The sequence below is a fragment of the Oncorhynchus mykiss genome, chromosome 30, assembly GCF_057628025.1.
Source record: "Oncorhynchus mykiss isolate SJ-2025 chromosome 30, ASM5762802v1, whole genome shotgun sequence".
In the NCBI taxonomy this organism is placed as follows: Eukaryota; Metazoa; Chordata; class Actinopteri; order Salmoniformes; family Salmonidae; genus Oncorhynchus; species Oncorhynchus mykiss.
Window position 1 is genome coordinate 27,427,732 of NC_143051.1, and position 18,682 is coordinate 27,446,413.

The following is an 18,682-nucleotide window of genomic DNA, read 5'->3' on the forward strand; positions in this document are numbered from 1 at the left end:
CTCAGGATGACTATTTACTCTCAGTAGGTATTTATGAATATGTACAGTACAGTACCCTCCTTGCTTTCTGAACACACTAGTCATCTTTTTAGTTCCTCATAAACCAATGCATTATTATTTTTCATTAAAACTAAACCCTATTTCATAGGACAGTTGATTATTAAGAGATATTGTTAACCAGATGAGACCCTTTGATTTCTTCTTTCATCTGTAGAGTAAAAGCATCATAGACGCTAGCAGCCCTTAACAATGTATGGGGATGATACCCTGTAGCATAGCGCAAAGACATCAAGGTACTGTATACACAGAGTACACCAAACATTAAGAACACCTTCCTAATATTGAGATGCACCCCATCCCCCGTTTGTCCCCAGAACTGGCACAATTGTGGAAAAACCAACTGTAGCAGCATTGCAGTTCTTGACAGAAACCGGTGCGCCTGGCACCTACTACCATACCCCGTTCAAAGGCACCTAAATACTTTGTCTTGCCCATTCACCCTCTGAATGGCACACATACACAATCCCTGTCTCAGTTGTCTGAAGGCTTAAAAATACTTCTTTAACCTGACTCCTCCCCTTCATCTACACTGATTGAAGTGGATTTAACAAGTGACATCAATAAGGGATCATAGCTTTTACCTGGTCAGTCTATGTCATGGAAAGAGCAGGTGTTCTTGATGTTTTGTACAGTCAGTGTATAAACAAATGCAATGAAATTGTTTATTTTACAGTTAGCCTATTCCATTTTCACATGATCCCAGATCACTCTAAAAGATATTTCCCTATAAATTCTAACCATAGTCTTCTCAAAGGATGACTATGGAGGTATTGCAAAACAATATGTCATGTTGTTTTACATACTGTAGCTGCAGGGGTGGATTGGTCATCTGGCAAATCTGGCAAATACCAGATGGGCTGGACAATTATTTAATTTGGTGGGCTCATCAAAATTGACACAAAATAAAGACATTCAAATTAAAACTAAAAATTAAAACATTTTGAAAAGTGACATGGCCGGCAGCCTGTGGGCCCGTTAAGACGTATTTCATTTTTTTACCATGTTTTTATTTGCTTTGTCCTTTTGTGTTGTAACCCCTACAGGTGCAATAGTCATGTCAATTTACACACTTAGTTTATACCACATGTACCCGTAGGCATGCAGAGAAATGATCATATTGATCACACAGGATTTGGTAATAATAAAATACACTGCTCAAAAAAATAAAGGGAACACTAAAATAACACATCCTAGATCTGAATGAATGAAGTATTCTTATTAAATACTTTTTTCTTTACATAGTTGAATGTGCTGACAACAAAATCACACAAAAATGATCAATGGAAATCAAATTGATCAACCCATGGAGGTCTAGATTTGGAGTCACACTCAAAATTAAAGTGGAAAACCACACTACAGGCTGATCCAACTTTGATGTAATGTCCTTAAAACAAGTCAAAATGAGGCTCAGTGGGGTGTGTGGCCTCCACATGCCTGTATGACCTCCCTACAACGCCTGGGCATGCTCCTGATGAGGTGGCGGATGGTCTCCTGAGGGATCTCCTCCCAGACCTTGACTAAAGCATCCACCAACTCCTGGACAGTCTGTGGTGCAACGTGGCGTTGGTGGATGGAGCGAAACATGATGTCCCAGATGTACTCAATTGGATTCAGGTCTGGGGAACGGGCGGGCCAGTCCATAGCATCAATGCCTTCCTCTTGCAGGAACTGCTGACACACTCCAGCCACATGAGGTCTAGCATTGTCTTGCATTAGGAGGAACCCAGGGCCAACCACACCAGCATATGGTCTCACAAGGGGTCTGAGGATCTCATCTCGGTACCTAATGGCAGTCAGGCTACCTCTGGCGAGCACATGGAGGGTTGTGCGGCCCCTCAAAGAAATGCCACCCCACACCATGACTGACCCACCACCAAACCGGTCATGCTGGAGGATGTTGCAGGCAGCAGAACGTTTTCCACGGCGTCTCCAGACTGTTACGTCTATCACATGTGCTCAGTGTGAACCTGCTTTCATCTGTGAAGAGCACAGGGTGCCAGTGGCGAATTTGCCAATCTTGGTGTTCTCTGGCAAATGCCAAACGTCCTGCACGGTGTTGGGCTGTAAGCACAACCCCCAACTGTGGACGTCGGGCCCTCATACCACCCTCATGGAGGTCATTTTGCAGGGCTCTGGCAGTGCTCCTCCTGCTCCTGCAGGTAGGGGTCCTGCTGCGTGGTTGTTGCCCTCCTACGGCCTCCACCACGTCTCCTGATGTACTGGCCTGTCTCCTGGTAGCGCCTCCATGCTCTGGACACTACGCTGACACAGCAAACCTTCTTGCCACATCTCGCATTGATGTGCCATCCTGGATGAGCTGCACTACCTGAGCCAGTTGTGTGGGCTGTAGACTCCGTCTCATGCTACCACTAGAGTGAAAGCACCGCCAGCATTCAAAAGGGACCAAAACATCAGCCAGGAAGCATAGAAACTGAGAAGTGGTCTGTGGTCCCCACCTGCAGAACCACTCCCTTATTGGGGGTGTCTTGGTAAATGCCTATAATTTCCACCTTTTGTCTATTCCATTTGCCCAACAGCATGTGAAATTTATTGTCAATCAGTGTTGCTTCCTAAGTGGACAGTTTGATTTCACAGAAGTGTGATTGACTTGGAGTTACATTATGTTGTTTAAGTGTTCCCTTTATTTTTTTGAGCAGTGTAGATAAGAGAAACAAAAAGAGGTTAGCCTACACCCCCAACCCCCTATTCCATTCCACCACAGCCCAACATTTCTCAGTTTCTGTTGTCCTAGATTCAGGGGGAGGCTGGTTCCACCATTGGGGTGCCAGGGCAAAGAAGATCTTAGACTGGGCTGAGCGTAGGGGTGGGAGGGCCAAGAGAGGTTTGAGCATAGCCTGAAGCATAGCCTGAAGGTAGGGAGGGGCAGTTCCTCTTGCTGTTCCGTAGGTTAGCACTATGGTCTTGTAGTGGATGCGAGCTTCGACTGGAAGCCAGTGGAGTGTGCAGAGGAATGGGGTGACATCAGAGAACTTGGGAAGAACACCAGACGGGCTGCGGGATTCTGGATAAGTATCAGGTGCTTGATAGCACAAGCGGGGAGCACAGCCAACAGTGAGTTGCAGTAGTCCGGATGGGAGAGGACAAGTGTCTGGATTAGGACCTGCGCCACTTCCTGTGTGAGGTAGGGTCGTATTCTACGGATGTTGTAGAGTATTAACCTGCAGGAGTGAGTCACTGCTTGGATGTTTGCAGAGAACGACAGGGTGTTGTCCAGGCTCATGTCAAGGTTATTTGAACTCTGGGAGGGCGACACTATGGAGTTGTCAACCGTGACAAAGTGACAGCAGAGAAGATGCTGAGACAGGCAGACAGCACAACAGGGATGCAAACAAAATGTCTAAAGCAGAGACACAGTTATGGTGATGAATTATATCTAGAGACAGAGGAACAGTTGTAGTGGTGAGTTGTATCTCCAGACAGAGTAACAGTTATAGTGGTGAGTTGTATCTCCAGACAGAAGAACAGTTATAGTGGTGAGTTGTATCTCCAGACAGAGGAACAGTTATAGTGGTGAGTTGTATCTCCAGACAAAAGAACAGTTATAGTGGTGAGTTGTATCTCCAGACAGAGGAACAGTTATAGTGGTGAGTTGTATCTCCAGAGGAGCCAGTTGTAGTAGTGAGTTGTATCTCCAGACAGAGGAACAGTTATAGTGGTGAGTTGCATCTCCAGAGGAACAGTTATAGTGGTGAGTTGTATCTCCAGAGGAACAGTTATAGTGGTGAGTTGTATCTCCAGACAGAGGAACAGTTATAGTGTGTAGTTGTATCTCCAGACAGAGGAACAGTTATAGTGGTGAGTTGTATCTCCAGAGAGAGGAACAGTTATAGTGGTGAGTTGTATCTCCAGACAGGGGAACAGTTATAGTGGTGAGTTGTATCTCCGGACAGAGGAACAGTTATAGTGCTGAGTTGTATCTCCAGACAGAGGAACAATTGTAGTGGTGAGTTGTATCTCCAGACAGAGGGACAGTTATAGTGGTGAGTTGTATCTCCAGACAGAAGAACAGTTATAGTGGTGAGTTGTATGTCCAGACAGAAGAACAGTTATAGTGGTGAGTTGTATCTCCAGACAGAGGAACAGTTATAGTGGTGAGTTGTATCTCCAAACAGAGGAACAGTTATAGTGGTGAGTTGTATCTCCAGAGGAACAGTTATAGTGGTGAGTTGTATCTCCAGACAGAGGAACAGTTATAGTGGTGAGTTGCATCTCCAGAGGAACAGTTATATTGTTGAGTTGTATCTCCAGAGGAACAGTTATAGTGGTGAGTTGTATCTCCAGACAGAGGAACAGTTATAGTGGTGAGTTGTATCTCCAGACAGGAGAACAGTTATGGTGCTGAGTTGTATCTCCAGACAGAGGAACAGTTACAGTAGTGAGTTGTATCTCCAGACAGAGGAACAGTTATAGTGGTGAGTTCTATCTCCAGACAGGGGAACAGTTCTAGTGGTGAGTTGTATCTCCAGACAGAGGAACAGTTATAGTGGTGAGTTGTATCTCCAGAGGAACAGTTATAGTGGTGAGTTGTATCTCCAGACAGAGGAACAGTTATAGTGGTGAGTTGTATCTCCAGACAGAGGAACAGTTATAGTGGTGAGTTGTATCTCCAAAGGAACAGTTATAGTGGTGAGTTGTATCTCCAGAGGAACAGTTATAGTGGTGAGTTGTATCTCCAGACAGGAGAACAGTTATGTTGCTGAGTTGTGTCTCCAGCTTGAGGAACACTTTTAGTGGTGAGTTGTATCTCCAGACAGAGGAACAGTTATAGTGGTGAGTTGTATCTCCAGAGGAACAGTTATAGTGGTGAGTTGTATTTCCAGACAGAGGAACAGTTATAGTGTGTAGTTGTATCTCCAGACAGAGGAACAGTTATAGTGGTGAGTTGTATCTCCAGACAGAGGAAGAGTTTTAGTGGTGAGTTGTATCTCCAGACAGGAGAACAGTTATGGTACTGAGTTGTATCTCCAGACAGATGAACAGTTATAGTGGTGAGTTGTATCGCCAGACAGAGGAACAGTTATAGTGGTGAGTTGTATCTCCAGACAGAGGAACAGTTATAGTGGTGAGTTGTATCTCCAAAGGAACAGTTATAGTGGTGAGTTGTATCTCCAGAGGAACAGTTATAGTGGTGAGTTGTATCTCCAGAGGAACAGTTATAGTGGTGAGTTGTATCTCCAGAGGAACAGTTATAGTGGTGAGTTGCATCTCCAGAGGAACAGTTATAGTGGTGAGTTGTATCTCCAGAGGAACAGTTATAGTGGTGAGTTGTATCGCCAGACAGAGGAACAGTTATAGTGGTGAGTTGTATCTCCAGAGGAACAGTTATAGTGGTGAGTTGTATCGCCAGACAGAGGAACAGTTATAGTGGTGAGTTGTATCTCCAAAGGAACAGTTATAGTGGTGAGTTGTATCTCCAGAGGAACAGTTATAGTAGATATAGATAATAAAAAGGCTCTCTATGGTCATGACATGAACATGAGCTGGTAAAAAAAAAAGGAGGAGGACCAGTCACTGGTACAAAATTGATTGAGGAACGCTGTACTGTACTGCTAAGTCGGTGGTACGTGCAGTGATGTGGGCTAGTGTGGATAAAATGCAGGGCCAAATTCTTGTCCCTGTCTTCCCCTGTTTAGCTGCAATCCTCTCTTCGCTTACACAAATCAATTCTAAGCCACTCTCACTGTATCACTAATACTTTATCACAACTGTAAATGATTAGTCTGTTTTTTCCAGCTTCTCTGTTTTCCAGCGCAAATTGGCATGTAACAAGCAGACATGCACAACATGCACAACCCATTCTCCATCGTAGCACAGCAATGAACTGTGCTGCTAGGGAATATCATAATTCAGGTTGAACTCGTGTTTAACCAGTGGCCCAATTTAAGAGTGTTAGGTATTTTATTTCATAGCTAAACTTTATTTGTCCGAGAAAACCATACGTCTGGAACCTGCTCTCTGGTGTCCTTGCCTGTTTCATATTATTATAAAGCCGTGTTTTTAGAAGATGGATATAAACCCTCTGAACATGAGTCTAAACGGTCGCTTTGGGAAACGCAGCGAGCCACTTCAGTGGCGAAAGCCAAAAGGTGATGTTTGTAGTTCAGGGAGAAAACCCATTGGAGTCACAGCGATCACTCTAGCCCATTGCTACCTGTCAGATTGAACAAATTGAATTTGTCTTCCTTCGGTGGCTTGTTGAGGCTCTAAACAGCGTATTAGTGGCCCCACTTATCAAAGCTGTCAAAGCAAATGTGTTTCGCTGCACTCCTTTGAGACACAGATGGGTCTCTAGATGACATTACATCTCCCTGTATTAATGTCATTGTAATTATTTTAGAAAGGGACAAAATGTAGCTCTCACAATCAGTTTGTTTAAGTTAGAGAACACTGTAAATATCTAACCAGAGCTCCCTTTCAAAATAGCTATATTTATCAATAGGACTCACCACATTATGTAAAAAACATATTCAAAAAAATATTGCGCCTACAAAAGTAGTGCACTAAATAGGGAATAGGGTGCCACAGCAGACTGTGTTGAAGCTCCTGCAGCTTTCTGTCCTCTGAAAGCCAGGTCATCCATCTACAGCCTCTCTCAGAGAGGACTGAGGTGAAAACCTGAGGGATGTCATCATCACCTGAGAGAGGCTTCTCTTTTTTTACGCTTGCCTCTCTGCTACGCTACTAGCCTCCCTGTTAGGGACCCTGTGGGAACTGGCTTTCATGCAGCTGCTGTGTGGCTCCATTAAACGCTGCTGTTGATGCTGGGAGCTTTGTCTCAGAGTGGAGGCCTGAGGTGGATGAAGGGCTCTCATCACATGGCTAGATGAGCACAGCATTATCACTCAAACAGCATGGGCTGTTTCATCCTGACATGGCGGTCATTCTGAGAGGTGTGTGTGTGTGTGTGTGTGTGAGTGAGTGAGTGAGTGAGTGAGTGAGTGAGTGAGTGAGTGAGTGAGTGAGTGAGTGAGTGAGTGAGTGAGTGAGTGAGTGAGTGAGTGAGTGAGTGAGTGAGTGAGTGAGTGAGTGAGTGAGTGAGTGAGTGAGTGTGTGTGTGTGTGTGTGTGTGTGTGTGTGTGTGTGTGTGTGTGTGTGTGTGTGTGTGGTGCAGTATGCACATGGCTCTGTTTTTATTGTTGGAGCAAAAAAAGGGAAGTGCAGGTGTCTTTTTCTCCTGGTCTCTCTCCCTCTCTCTTTTTTCTTTGGCTCTGTATTACCTATTGTTAGACTATCTATTTATTTACAAGGAACAAATAGGTCATGGAGGGTACTGAATTGGATTTCTATTGAAAATCTCTGCTTTGGCCTCGACACACCTGCATATTTTTTTCCTGGTTTGTCTTTTCAATGAAAACATTTAAGGTGCCAAAATTAATTAGATAAAAATTAAAAGACCAAGAACAATCTGCAGGAAATAGCAACCTTAAACAAGCGTCAGTAGAGTCATTGCCTTTTTCAAAATGAAAGAATAAGGGAATATAAAGAGTTATAAGCACATGGAGATGTGAGCAAGGTCATGTAGCTGACAGATCGGAGTGGTAGGGGTTCGTAGGGGTTCTATAAAATGAAGGGTAATTTGTACTGTAATGTTATAAAAACATAAATGAGATGTTTGGAGAAGGAAATGTGATCATGGCCCAATTCTGTTATCTCTTCTTGTAGTCACTGTACTGTTGACTTATTGGTTCACTTAATTATACAGGTTGCTTTTCATTGTGTAAAAATAAATACGTGATCTGTCAGATGCTTGTTGTCTGGAAGTCAAATGAAAATAGAAAAGATCCCAGAAGCTAACTGAAAAGAAACCATTATTTGATTGCAGTTGCACAGTATGATCTGGAAATCTCTAGCCCAAATCCAGCAGCACTTACTTTGGGGAACTGTTTGAAGGGTATTAACACTTTCTGTCCCAGCTTCATGTTCTTGTTGATGACCACGTCGATAAACTTCTCCTCTTCTTTTTCTTCTTTTTCTTCATCTTTTTGTAATTTTTCGATTTCTACAGGGAGAAAAAAAAAGCAAGACGAGGCAATGAACACAAATGATTAAGACAAACATTCAAAAAGTCATCAAAGGATCAAAAGATGTTTGTTCCTTTTTTTAAAGGAGTTTGTTGAACTGAAATAATAGCCTTTAAGTGTGCCAGTTTGACAGTTGGTTTGTTGTCACTCAGGCTCACACCTTTTTGCTTGCTCAGTCAACTGTGAAATAGGCTCTTCTGGCAATGGTATTAATGAACTGGATATGGCTCAAATCATATCATAGTCATTCATCGTGCTCATTGGATGAAGCTCTCTGTCTGGTTTGTAATATTTTGCAATTTAATAGTAGGTAGATCAAATTTGAGTTTCCCAGACATTTGAATAGCTTTCATGTTTTACCTCATGAAAATTGATAATGAGGGAGTCTGCATGTAGAGAGATGAGTATATCTCCAGGGTATGGAAAATATTGGCTGTCACGGTTCCTCCCGTTTAGAGGGGTAGTCTTTGATGTATTTGAAGATATAACCTTGAAGGTTCAATGAGATGGATAACATCTGTGTTCAGGAGCCAATAAAATTATAATGTAGCGGGGGCTAGGGAGGCCATGAAGGGCCAGGTGGGGTGGGGAATAGAACCTTCAGGCTAGCATTGGTCAGTGGACAATGTAACTGGGGTAATGGAGGGAGGACTTCAACAGAAACGCACTCATTCTCAATAGACATATACTGCCTAAGCATGATATCTGAGTGACTAAAAACGTGTAACTTCTGGATCTGTCGCATACAGGCTAATAAAGGGAAGAAATGGAAAGCTGTGTTCAGTTCAGAGTGGCAAACCAAGCTGTCTCCAGATTTGACTTTCTAATTGTTGCATATTATTATCATCGCATCTTAAAATCTTGCTTCTCAAATTACATAGGCTGTGAGTTTGTTGGCGGTTTTGGTAAAGCAATCAAATAAATAAGAAAAGGAGACTGTGTCCTGGCTCTATGAAGCTGGACAGCATTAGATTACAAGAATAAAATGAAAGACAAAGAAAATTAGTCTTAACTAGGATAACAGATGTATCAGTAAACTGGGATCTCTTCTAAGCCTCAACTCATCCCAGGAGGGAGCAGATTCCTCCCGTTCTGAGGAGAGCCCAGATTAATATTAATGTGACCTCACAACATGCCTTACAGAGAGTCTATCTTAGTTCCTCAATGCTCTGGTTGTCCTCAAGGCAATATTCAGTATCCCGTGGATGAGTCAACGTCTCGTTATTGGTATCAACAGATTTGTAATATGTCAATGAAAACCCCCAAGGTTCATGGCTATAAGGAAAATATCCACACATTTTAGGTCATCTATAATACCCAGCTGTCTCCTTTAACCAAACAACCTAAACTGCTGTTCTATTTCCACAGTGGTTCTGTGAATACGTATCAAGAACACAGTTTTCACTGAGTGCCCTCTTCTCCTCTGAACCGGTGGTGACTGTAGCGGTGGATGGAGTTCAACTGGCACTGCCGAGACCCTTGATTCCAAGAAAAAGGTATCATTTGATGGGGTTGTGCTTCTTCTTCCTCCATCAAAGAGGATAGATATGTCATTAAAATTGCATTTACAGCTTCGGTGACGGCTAGGCTCTACACAGTACGGGGCCTGGCCCAGCTGTCTACTCCTCTATTAGACATTGAATCACTTAAGAGAAGCAGCACACTGATTTAGACTACATCCATCCTTCCATTTAAAATGCATTAAGCTGGAGGAGATTTGTAGGATTATGCTTGACTTCTACATCAGGCTGTGAGTGGTGAGGAGTTGAGATGACGGGGTGGAGAGGGGGGTGCGGGGAGGCAATCAGGTTATTACATCCTCTAATGTCACGTTGTAGAGAGGGTCAATATTACGATTTGATATTGAGAAGATCAAGCAGCAGAGGTCTAATGGCAGTCACATCAAATATTGATCATGCAAACTATGTAGGGAATGCATAGGTTGCATTGGTGGCTAAACTGTGACATTTTCACCAAACTCCTTGAGACTAGTTGATAGATGCATAAGGTTGAAGGTATTACGTTTCTTCCAAACAGGAGGCAACATGCTTCTGGGCAATACTGGTCACACACCATGAGTTCGGCGACTAATGCTTGAACATTCTTCATCTAAATGTGTTCTGAACTGCTCCTTATTCTGTCTTCGTGTTGTTTATGTTATGTTTTTCCAAAATAAAGAAATGAGGTCTTTGTAGAAACTTACTGAGGCAGAAAATGTCCAAGTCCACTTTTATGATGGTAAAGCATGTCAGAGCAAATCGTATGCAATGTTTCTGTGATTTAGCACGGACAAAACTTTTTGGACTCCTACATTGGACTCCTACATAAGGTAGACGAAGTAACTCCACATTCTAACTCAATTGGCTGGAACAGACTGGTGCTTTAGAGTTAACGAAACAAAATAATTGTTCAAACATTTTTTTAACCTGTTTTATGTCATAATCTCTTAATCGTTTTCCCAAACATTGCGATGAAAACCTAGATATCCTATTTCTGTCTCAACTTAATACTGAAATACCTCCCAGTCAAACAAAGAATATATAAAATATTGTCATGAAACAACATTACAGTATGTGTAAATTATAGTAAGAAGAAACAACATTACAGTATGTGTATATTATAGTAAGAAGAAACAACATTACAGTGTGTGTATATTATAGTAAGAAGAAACAACATTACAGTGTGTGTATATTATAGTAAGAAGAAACAACATTACAGTATTACAGTATGTGTATATTATAGTAAGAAGAAACAACATTACAGTATGTGTATATTATAGTAAGAAGAAACAACATTACAGTGTGTGTATATTATAGTAAGAAGAAACAACATTACAGTATGTGTATATTATAGTAAGAAAGAAACAACATTAGTAAGAAACACACAATATAACTGGTCTGTAGGTTTGAGCAGCATGATCTGCCAGGTTACAGATCAATACCATAGCTACCTGCTGTCATTTCAATGTGTCACAGTCCTGTGTTAGCCCAGTATTTGATGTAGACGCTATTTTCCCCTAAAATTGCCCCCTGCTTGTGACTCTCTGTAGATTTCCATGACAACTGACAGACTGTGATGAAAAGCGCCATATTCTGGGTTTCAGTCTGTTAAGTGGTTACCTGCAGCCTTCAGGCGACATTCTGTGGCCAAGAGAACCGCATATTAACACAGAGGGAATTCAACTAATTTCTCTTTGTCCTTTCAGACAGACAGGACTCTTAGGGCTACAGCACAGGGGGAAAAAACTGACATTAAATTGACATTTCAAATATAAGAGTTCAAATGAACTGTTGTTGTTTTTTTGGTTTTTTTTATTTATTAAAAGTGATGTTTTAGTTCTGCAATGGAGAAAATGATTGTTACATTTGGCTGTTAAGTGAAATTAAGGAGCAAATGAATAGAAATTCTAGAACAGGAACTTCATATCATTATTCTGTAATGTTCTGAAGCAAAGCCTTAATGAACTGTGTAACACTAGAACAAGCCTGGTCAGTTTCCTCACAACAGGAGACCAGGCTCTCCTCGCCTCAGTTCATTAAATCAATCTCAGACAGAAATCCCACTAAAATACATTTACATTTACATTGTCAACACCTCCTTCTCTTCCTCCTCCACATCTCCATCTCCGTTTGTCAGAGGACCCTTGCATGCCTTTGTTCCCTTGCATGCCACAGCATGCCTTTGTTCTATTCCTAATACGACCACAAATTCAGTGTGAGTCAGGATATCAGGCTGTGACCCTAGAAAGAGAAAGAGCTCAGCTCAGACCCTCCAACTACGCAGGGTTGTCTCAGCTCAAAACTTAGACCATCACACAGGGTTGTCTCAGCTCAACACTCAGACCATCACACAGGGCTGTCTCAGCTCAATACTCAGGCCATCACACAGGGCTGTCTCAGCTCAATACTCAGACCATCACACAGGGCTGTCTCAGCTCAATACTCAGACCATCACACAGGGTTGTCTCAGCTCAACACTGAGACCATCACACAGGGCTGTCTCAACTCAATACTCAGACCATCACACAGGGCTGTCTCAGCTCAATACTCAGACCATCACACAGGGCTGTCTTAGCTCAATACTCAGACCATCACACAGGGCTATCTCAGCTCAATACTCAAACCATCACACAGGGCTATCTCAGCTCAATACTCAGACCATCACACAGGGCTATCTCAGCTCAATACTCAGTCCATCACACAGGGCTGTCTCAGCTCAATACTCAGACCATCACACAGGGCTGTCTCAGCTCAATACTCAAACCATCACACAGGGCTATCTCAGCTCAATACTCAGACCATCACACAGGGCTATCTCAGCTCAATACTCAGTCCATCATACAGGGCTGTCTCAGCTCAATTCTCAGACCATCACACAGGGCTGTCTCAGCTCAACACTCAGACCATCACACAGGGCTGTCTCAGCTCAATACTCAGACCATCACACAGGGCTGTTTCTGCTCAATTCTCAGACATCACACAGGGCTGTCTGAGCTCAACACTCAGACCATCACACAGGGCTGTCTCAGCTCAATACTCAGACCATCACACAGGGCTATCTCAGCTCAACACTCATGCCACCCGCCAACGCTGTCCTGAAATCTCCATTTCACTCTGGCACCTTGACAAGGTCAGACTGGCGGCAGGAATTCATCTCAGCCCCTAATCTGGAGATTAAATTCTCCTTGCCCGGCCCAGCTCTGGGCCCTCCCGCTCTTTCTCTCCCTCTCGGTTTCTCTCTTTTTCTCACAGCTGCCCTTGCCCTCTCTCTCCCTATCTCCCATGCCCTCCCAGACCCTCTCTCTCTCCCTGCAGTCCCTGCCCCCCACCTCTTTCCCTCACTCCCTGTCTCTCCCTCGCTCTCCCCTGGCCCCTGGCAGCCGGGTACTCTGCTGTGAGGTAAGTAACGTGCCCAGACCTGCTTACAGCCAGCAGTTAATGTCTAGGATTAAGGCTGAGAGCTCTCCCTCCCTGCAGCACCTGGCAGTCCAGCTATGGTAAGAATGAGACTGAGAGACCCTCCACCACTGCAGTGGGCCCCTTTCAATTTAGCAGCCTGACCGTTGGCATTAGGAATACACCCAGCTAACCTGGGCCTCTGTTCTCCGTTCAGATCTTCTCTCTGATTTCAACCCCCTAATCATTCTCATAGATAGGAGAGAGTACATAGGGATATAGTTATCTTTGGCCTGCCCCACCCTGCCTTACCAATAGTATGGGAAACATATTGGGGAAACACATCTGCATAACAAAAGAAAATGCAAAATTATAATTAATTATTTGACTATGAACTTGGGGGTATAACAGGGGGTATAACGGTTCGATGGATTCTCTGTTTTTTTAAATAAATTCTTTAACATTTCATAATGTTATTGATTTTTACAGCTATAAAGCATTTAGATGTTTCCTTGTCATGGCAACAAGAAGATACATTATGTTTTCTTTCTTATCTAACTGGATGAGTTACATTTTAAAAAAAAATGTATTTCCTTACAACAGTCTGGGGAGCCAGAGATATTCAAATTCAGAAGAGTCAGAAACATGAAAGGATTTGCATTTGGCTTATGAGTTCCTATTTCTCATCCTCAATCAAACCCAACACTCAGATACTCATCTCTGTCTCCTCAGCTCATACTGATGTCCTTTATAAAAACAGAGGACATTATACTCCATTTAGACATACAGTGCATTCAGGAAGTATTCACACCCCTTGACTTTTTACACATTTTGATGTATTATAGTGTGAATTTAAAATGGATCAAATTGAGATTTCTTTTGTCACACAATACCCCATTATGTCAAAGTCTTGGGTCAATAAGTATTCAAACTCTTTGTTATGGCAAGTCTAAATAAGTTCAGGAGTAAAAATGTGCTTAACAAGTAATCAAATAAGTTGCATGGACTCACTCCAATAATAGTGTTTAACATGATTTCTGAATGACTACCTCATCTCTGTACCCCACACATACAAGTATATGTAAGTTCCCACGGTTGAGCAGTGAATTTCAAACACAGATTCAACCACAAAGACCCGGGAGGTTTCCCAATGCTTCACAAAGAAGTGCACCTATTGGTAGATGGGTAATTTTAAAAAAAATAAACAGACACTGAATATCCTTTTGAGCATGGTGAAGTTATTGATTACACTTTGGATGGTGTATAAATAATCAAATTCCTTTGCTGCATCCCCTGGAAGCAGATAATGTCACGGTTTTCTGTATGTGAAAGAGAGTCAGACCAAAATGCGGCGTGGCTATTGCGATCCATGTTTAATAAAACAAGGTAAACACGAATCAAACACAAAAACAATAAACGTAACACGAAAACTGAAACAACCTAATACTGGTGCAAAGTAACACAGAGACCGGAACAAGGACAATCACCCACAAAACCCAACACCAAACAGGCTACCTAAATATGGTTCCCAATCAGAGACAATGACGAACACCTGCCTCTGACTGAGAACCATATCAGGCCAAACATAGAACTAGACAAACTAGACATGTAACATAGAATGCCCACTCAGCTCACACCCTGACCAACCAAAACATAGAAACATACAAAGCAAAACATGGTCAGGGTGTGACAGATAAAAAAAGGAATCCAATAACTGCCACTAATATATAGCTTAGAGTTAACATGATTCCCAAATGGCACCTTATTCCCTACATAATGCACTACTTTTGACCAGGGCCTATAGGGAATAGGGTGCCATATAGGGTGGGACCCATGCAGTACTAACTCTGAACAATATCCCTTGACTGGTAGACTAATTCTGAACTCCGAACTCTTGTCATGGAAAAACCTTGTTCTTCAGAAGGACAGTGGGTTTCTCAGCCTGCTAGATTGACAGATTTTAAAACCCATGAACATTACGTTACATGTGGCCCCAGCCAGTGTGACAGTCTTCTACTGTCACAACCAATCTGGGTTAAAAGTCTAAGTAGTTCCAATTACCTCTGACCTGCATGTCAATGCAGACTCAAATATCTCCTTGTTGACGGCCTCAATCCACTTAAGACAAAAATAATAACAATAGTTCAAGGCCCTAAAAGAAAACAAACAAACCACGAAATACAAACACACACACACACTCACACACACACACGCGCTCACACGCGCGCACACACACACACGCATGCACACACACACACACACACACGCTCACACACGCACAAGTTATGTCCCCAGACACTTTGCTATAAGACTGCCTCGGTTGCATATTCAACAACAACCCATCATGCAAGATGTTTTGTTAACTAAAATACCTGACACACATTTTAGAAAACCCCTTTCAGGGTATATTCTACAGTACGTGTCATTTATGTCTTATCTGTAGCCCGTTATTAATATTTCTAATATTGATATATAGTCATTTTTTAAAACTCAAAATGTAATACATTTCAACTCGATCTCTGACATGATATTGGTGTCTTCTCTTTTTAAGCCCATAACCATGTGTCAGGTGTATAAAGCAGATCGACAGATGATGTCAATGTAGATTTGTTTAAGTCTACTTAGAAACACTCCGTGTGACCCTGATTTAGCCCACTGCAGTAAAAGGTTAAGTGAAATACCAGGAGAGACTTCACAGATACTAAGAAACCCTGTGCAGTTGTAAACATGCCAGTAAACTGCATCACCTACACTACATTTAACTCAAACTTAAACAGTTAGTTCCTCTGACACTGCAGCAGTCAGACTGCAGCGCACAGACTCGTTCCTCAAACGTGTTATATAGGTTAATGGGATTCTCTATGCATAATTCACAAATATTCTGTTCATAAAATATTCTGTTTTCTCACAAAACAATAGATTAGCAGAAAACGAAGCTGCTCTGGAGAAACCTCTACCCAGCAAGATAAAGCACCCATGTAGAGAACATCTGGGGTTCAGGTAGCTAGATAGGTATACCTTGCTGTATTAAAGGCATAAAGGCCAGGCTTCCTGTGGAGTTGAAGAATACAGGGATGCAGTAGCAGAAGGCTGGAATGATGGTCTCCCACTCCAATGAGATGCTAACCCCCCCACCACCATAACACACACACACGCATGCACACACACACTCCAAATAGATGCTATTGAAGCTTCACCCTATACCTGCCCTCTCTGTCCCTTCACACATGTCCTGCCCCTTCCCCCCTCTGCACCCACGCATGTCCTGCCCATTTGATGTCTGCATCAGCACATTTGTTTCTCCCGCCGTCCAATCCTAGACACACTAGACTACCTGCACTTTGAAGGTGTCTGATTAAAAATGTTGTTTAGGAGGTTGTGGAGCAGTAAGATGCGAGTTGACGTGAGCCGTCCTGGGGAAGGGACCAGGAGTCTTTCTTCTGTCAGATTCACTCTAAAATGAACCACTATCTCTGTGTGGCTATCCTGAACAAGAAACACAGAAGCCTGCCCATGGTTCTTTATGGCAACACTGTAAACACTGATGCTGGTCCACCATAGGAAAATAAACATATAACAGACACTAAACTACAGCAGTGGATTGTGAACAGATTCTGAGGAAATAACACACTTTGCATGTTGATATGTTATAGTGAGTGAGAAAACGTATTCTGTACTGTACCAACCTCTGTATTGTACTGTAAAAACCTCTGTATTGTACTGTACCAACCTCTGTATTGTACTGTATCAACATCTGTATTATACTGTACCAACCTCTGTATTGTACTGTATCAACATCTGTATTGTACTGTACCAACCTCTGTATTATACTGTATCAACATCTGTATTATATTGTACCAACATCTGTATTATACTGTATCAACATCTATTATACTGTACCAACCTCTGTATTATACTGTATCAACCTCTGTATTGTACTGTGTCAGCATCTGTATTATACTGTACCAACCTCTGTATTATACTGTACCAAGATCTGTATTGTACTCTACCAACATCTGTATTATACTGTACCAACCTCTGTATTATACTGTACCATCTGTGTGTGTCTTTCTTTCCAACTATAATTCACAGGTCCAACAGCATGCCTACTTGGCATGATAAGCCTTTCTCTGAGAGTGCTTTCTAAAAGGAACAGCACAGCAACACTACTTGAACTCTTAATATATAATTAGCATGAGCTGATGTTTATCGGTTCAACGTCTCTTAGCCTAATGAAGCTTCCCATCAAACCATCATTAGGCTCTGAAAAGCGGGGGAACGTGAAAAGAGGAGAAGGAACTGTGACTTGGCTTAATAGTGGTCATTATCTGGAATTCAGCTCAGGTTACATGATCAAAATGCACTGAATCATCATAACTCATAACCACCTGAGAGCCTTCCTTTTTCATTTCAATTACTCATCTGGTGTCAATTAGAACTGCAGACGAGGCTGAGGCTACAAGGGAGATACTGCTGCCAAGCATGGAAGTGCTTTTAAAGAGGAAATCCAGGATTTAGAGCCAGACAGTTGAACAAATCTTCTGAGGCATTTTAATACATGATCTTTTTCAAGAATCAATGGATATACACTTAGTACACAAAACATTAGGAACACCTGCTCTTTCCATGAGATAGACTGACCAGGTGAATCCAGGTGAAACCTATGATCCCTTATTGATTTCACTTGTTATATCCACTTCAATCAGTGTAGGTGAAGTGGAGGAGACAAATGAAAGAAGGATTTTGAAGCCGTGAGACAATTGCGACACAGATTGTGTGTGTGTGTGTGTCATTCAGAGGGTAAATGGGTAAAACAAAATATTTAAGTGTCTTTGAACGGTGTATGCTAGTAAGTGCCAGGAGCATTGGTTTGTGTCAAGAACTGCAGCGCTGCTGGTTTTTTTACGTTCAACTGTTTCCCGTGTGTGTCAAGAATGGTCCACCACCAAAAGGACATCAGTCGAAGAGCCTTTTAAAATGTCACTTCTTTGTTGTACAAAAAAATATGTATGAGCTTTCATGGGAAATTCCGAAATTATGGCATACTGTATTGATTCTGTATACTATGAAGTATTTTCCCTGACATTGATAAATAATTAATCACTTCTAATAGAATGAAACTCAACAATGCATGTCATGTCCTTGGAAGGCCACGGTCTTCGGGTTATCCTGTATTTAGCGCCTCCTGAGCTGCTGAATCTATTGGATTACAGACAGAGTGCCTCTTCATGACACTAAGCATCAAACAACCCCAGAACATAATAAATCAATATCCTAATTGAAATGAAACCCCTTGATGTTCTCTTGTAGATGATGCTCCACTCATTTATGCTGAGAGATAGAGTCTGTGTTTGGTATCAATGGCATGGGGGCAGGGGGGGTAGTGGGATGACATGCCAAATCAAATCTACTAATATGGACTTTGTTGTTTTATTACCGTGGTAACAGATTATTTGACAGCTCTGTATGTGGGATCAGAATATAATCCAGGTGTAAATCCATTGAGAACACGGTGGCCGATTCTAGCCTACTGTGGTCTACACCATGTATCACAGTGATTCTACATCGTATTATGGTCTGGCCTTCGACTATTTTCACAATATCATGAAACCGGCCCGAACTGGACTGTTCTGGGTCGGATATTTTCTTTTCACACTGTTCTTTCCAGCAACTATGGTGAATGCG

The 18,682-nt window shown here is 42.2% G+C and overlaps 1 protein-coding gene and 1 long non-coding RNA gene across 3 annotated transcripts in view; one reads left to right on the plus strand and one right to left on the minus strand.

The window, feature by feature from the left end:
* LOC149970246 (uncharacterized) overlaps positions 1 to 18,682 on the plus strand; it is a 246,874-nt gene that overhangs the window by 160,067 nt on the left and 68,125 nt on the right. The window lies entirely within an intron of this gene.
* The window catches only part of LOC110489416 (KH domain-containing, RNA-binding, signal transduction-associated protein 3), a 153,247-nt gene that overhangs the window by 82,760 nt on the left and 51,805 nt on the right, over positions 1 to 18,682 (minus strand). For both annotated transcript variants that reach the window (XM_036971446.2, XM_036971447.2), the window contains exon 2: positions 7,953 to 8,080. In XM_036971446.2, the coding sequence (XP_036827341.1) occupies positions 7,953 to 8,080 (128 nt within the window). The remainder of the gene's footprint in view (positions 1 to 7,952; positions 8,081 to 18,682) is intronic.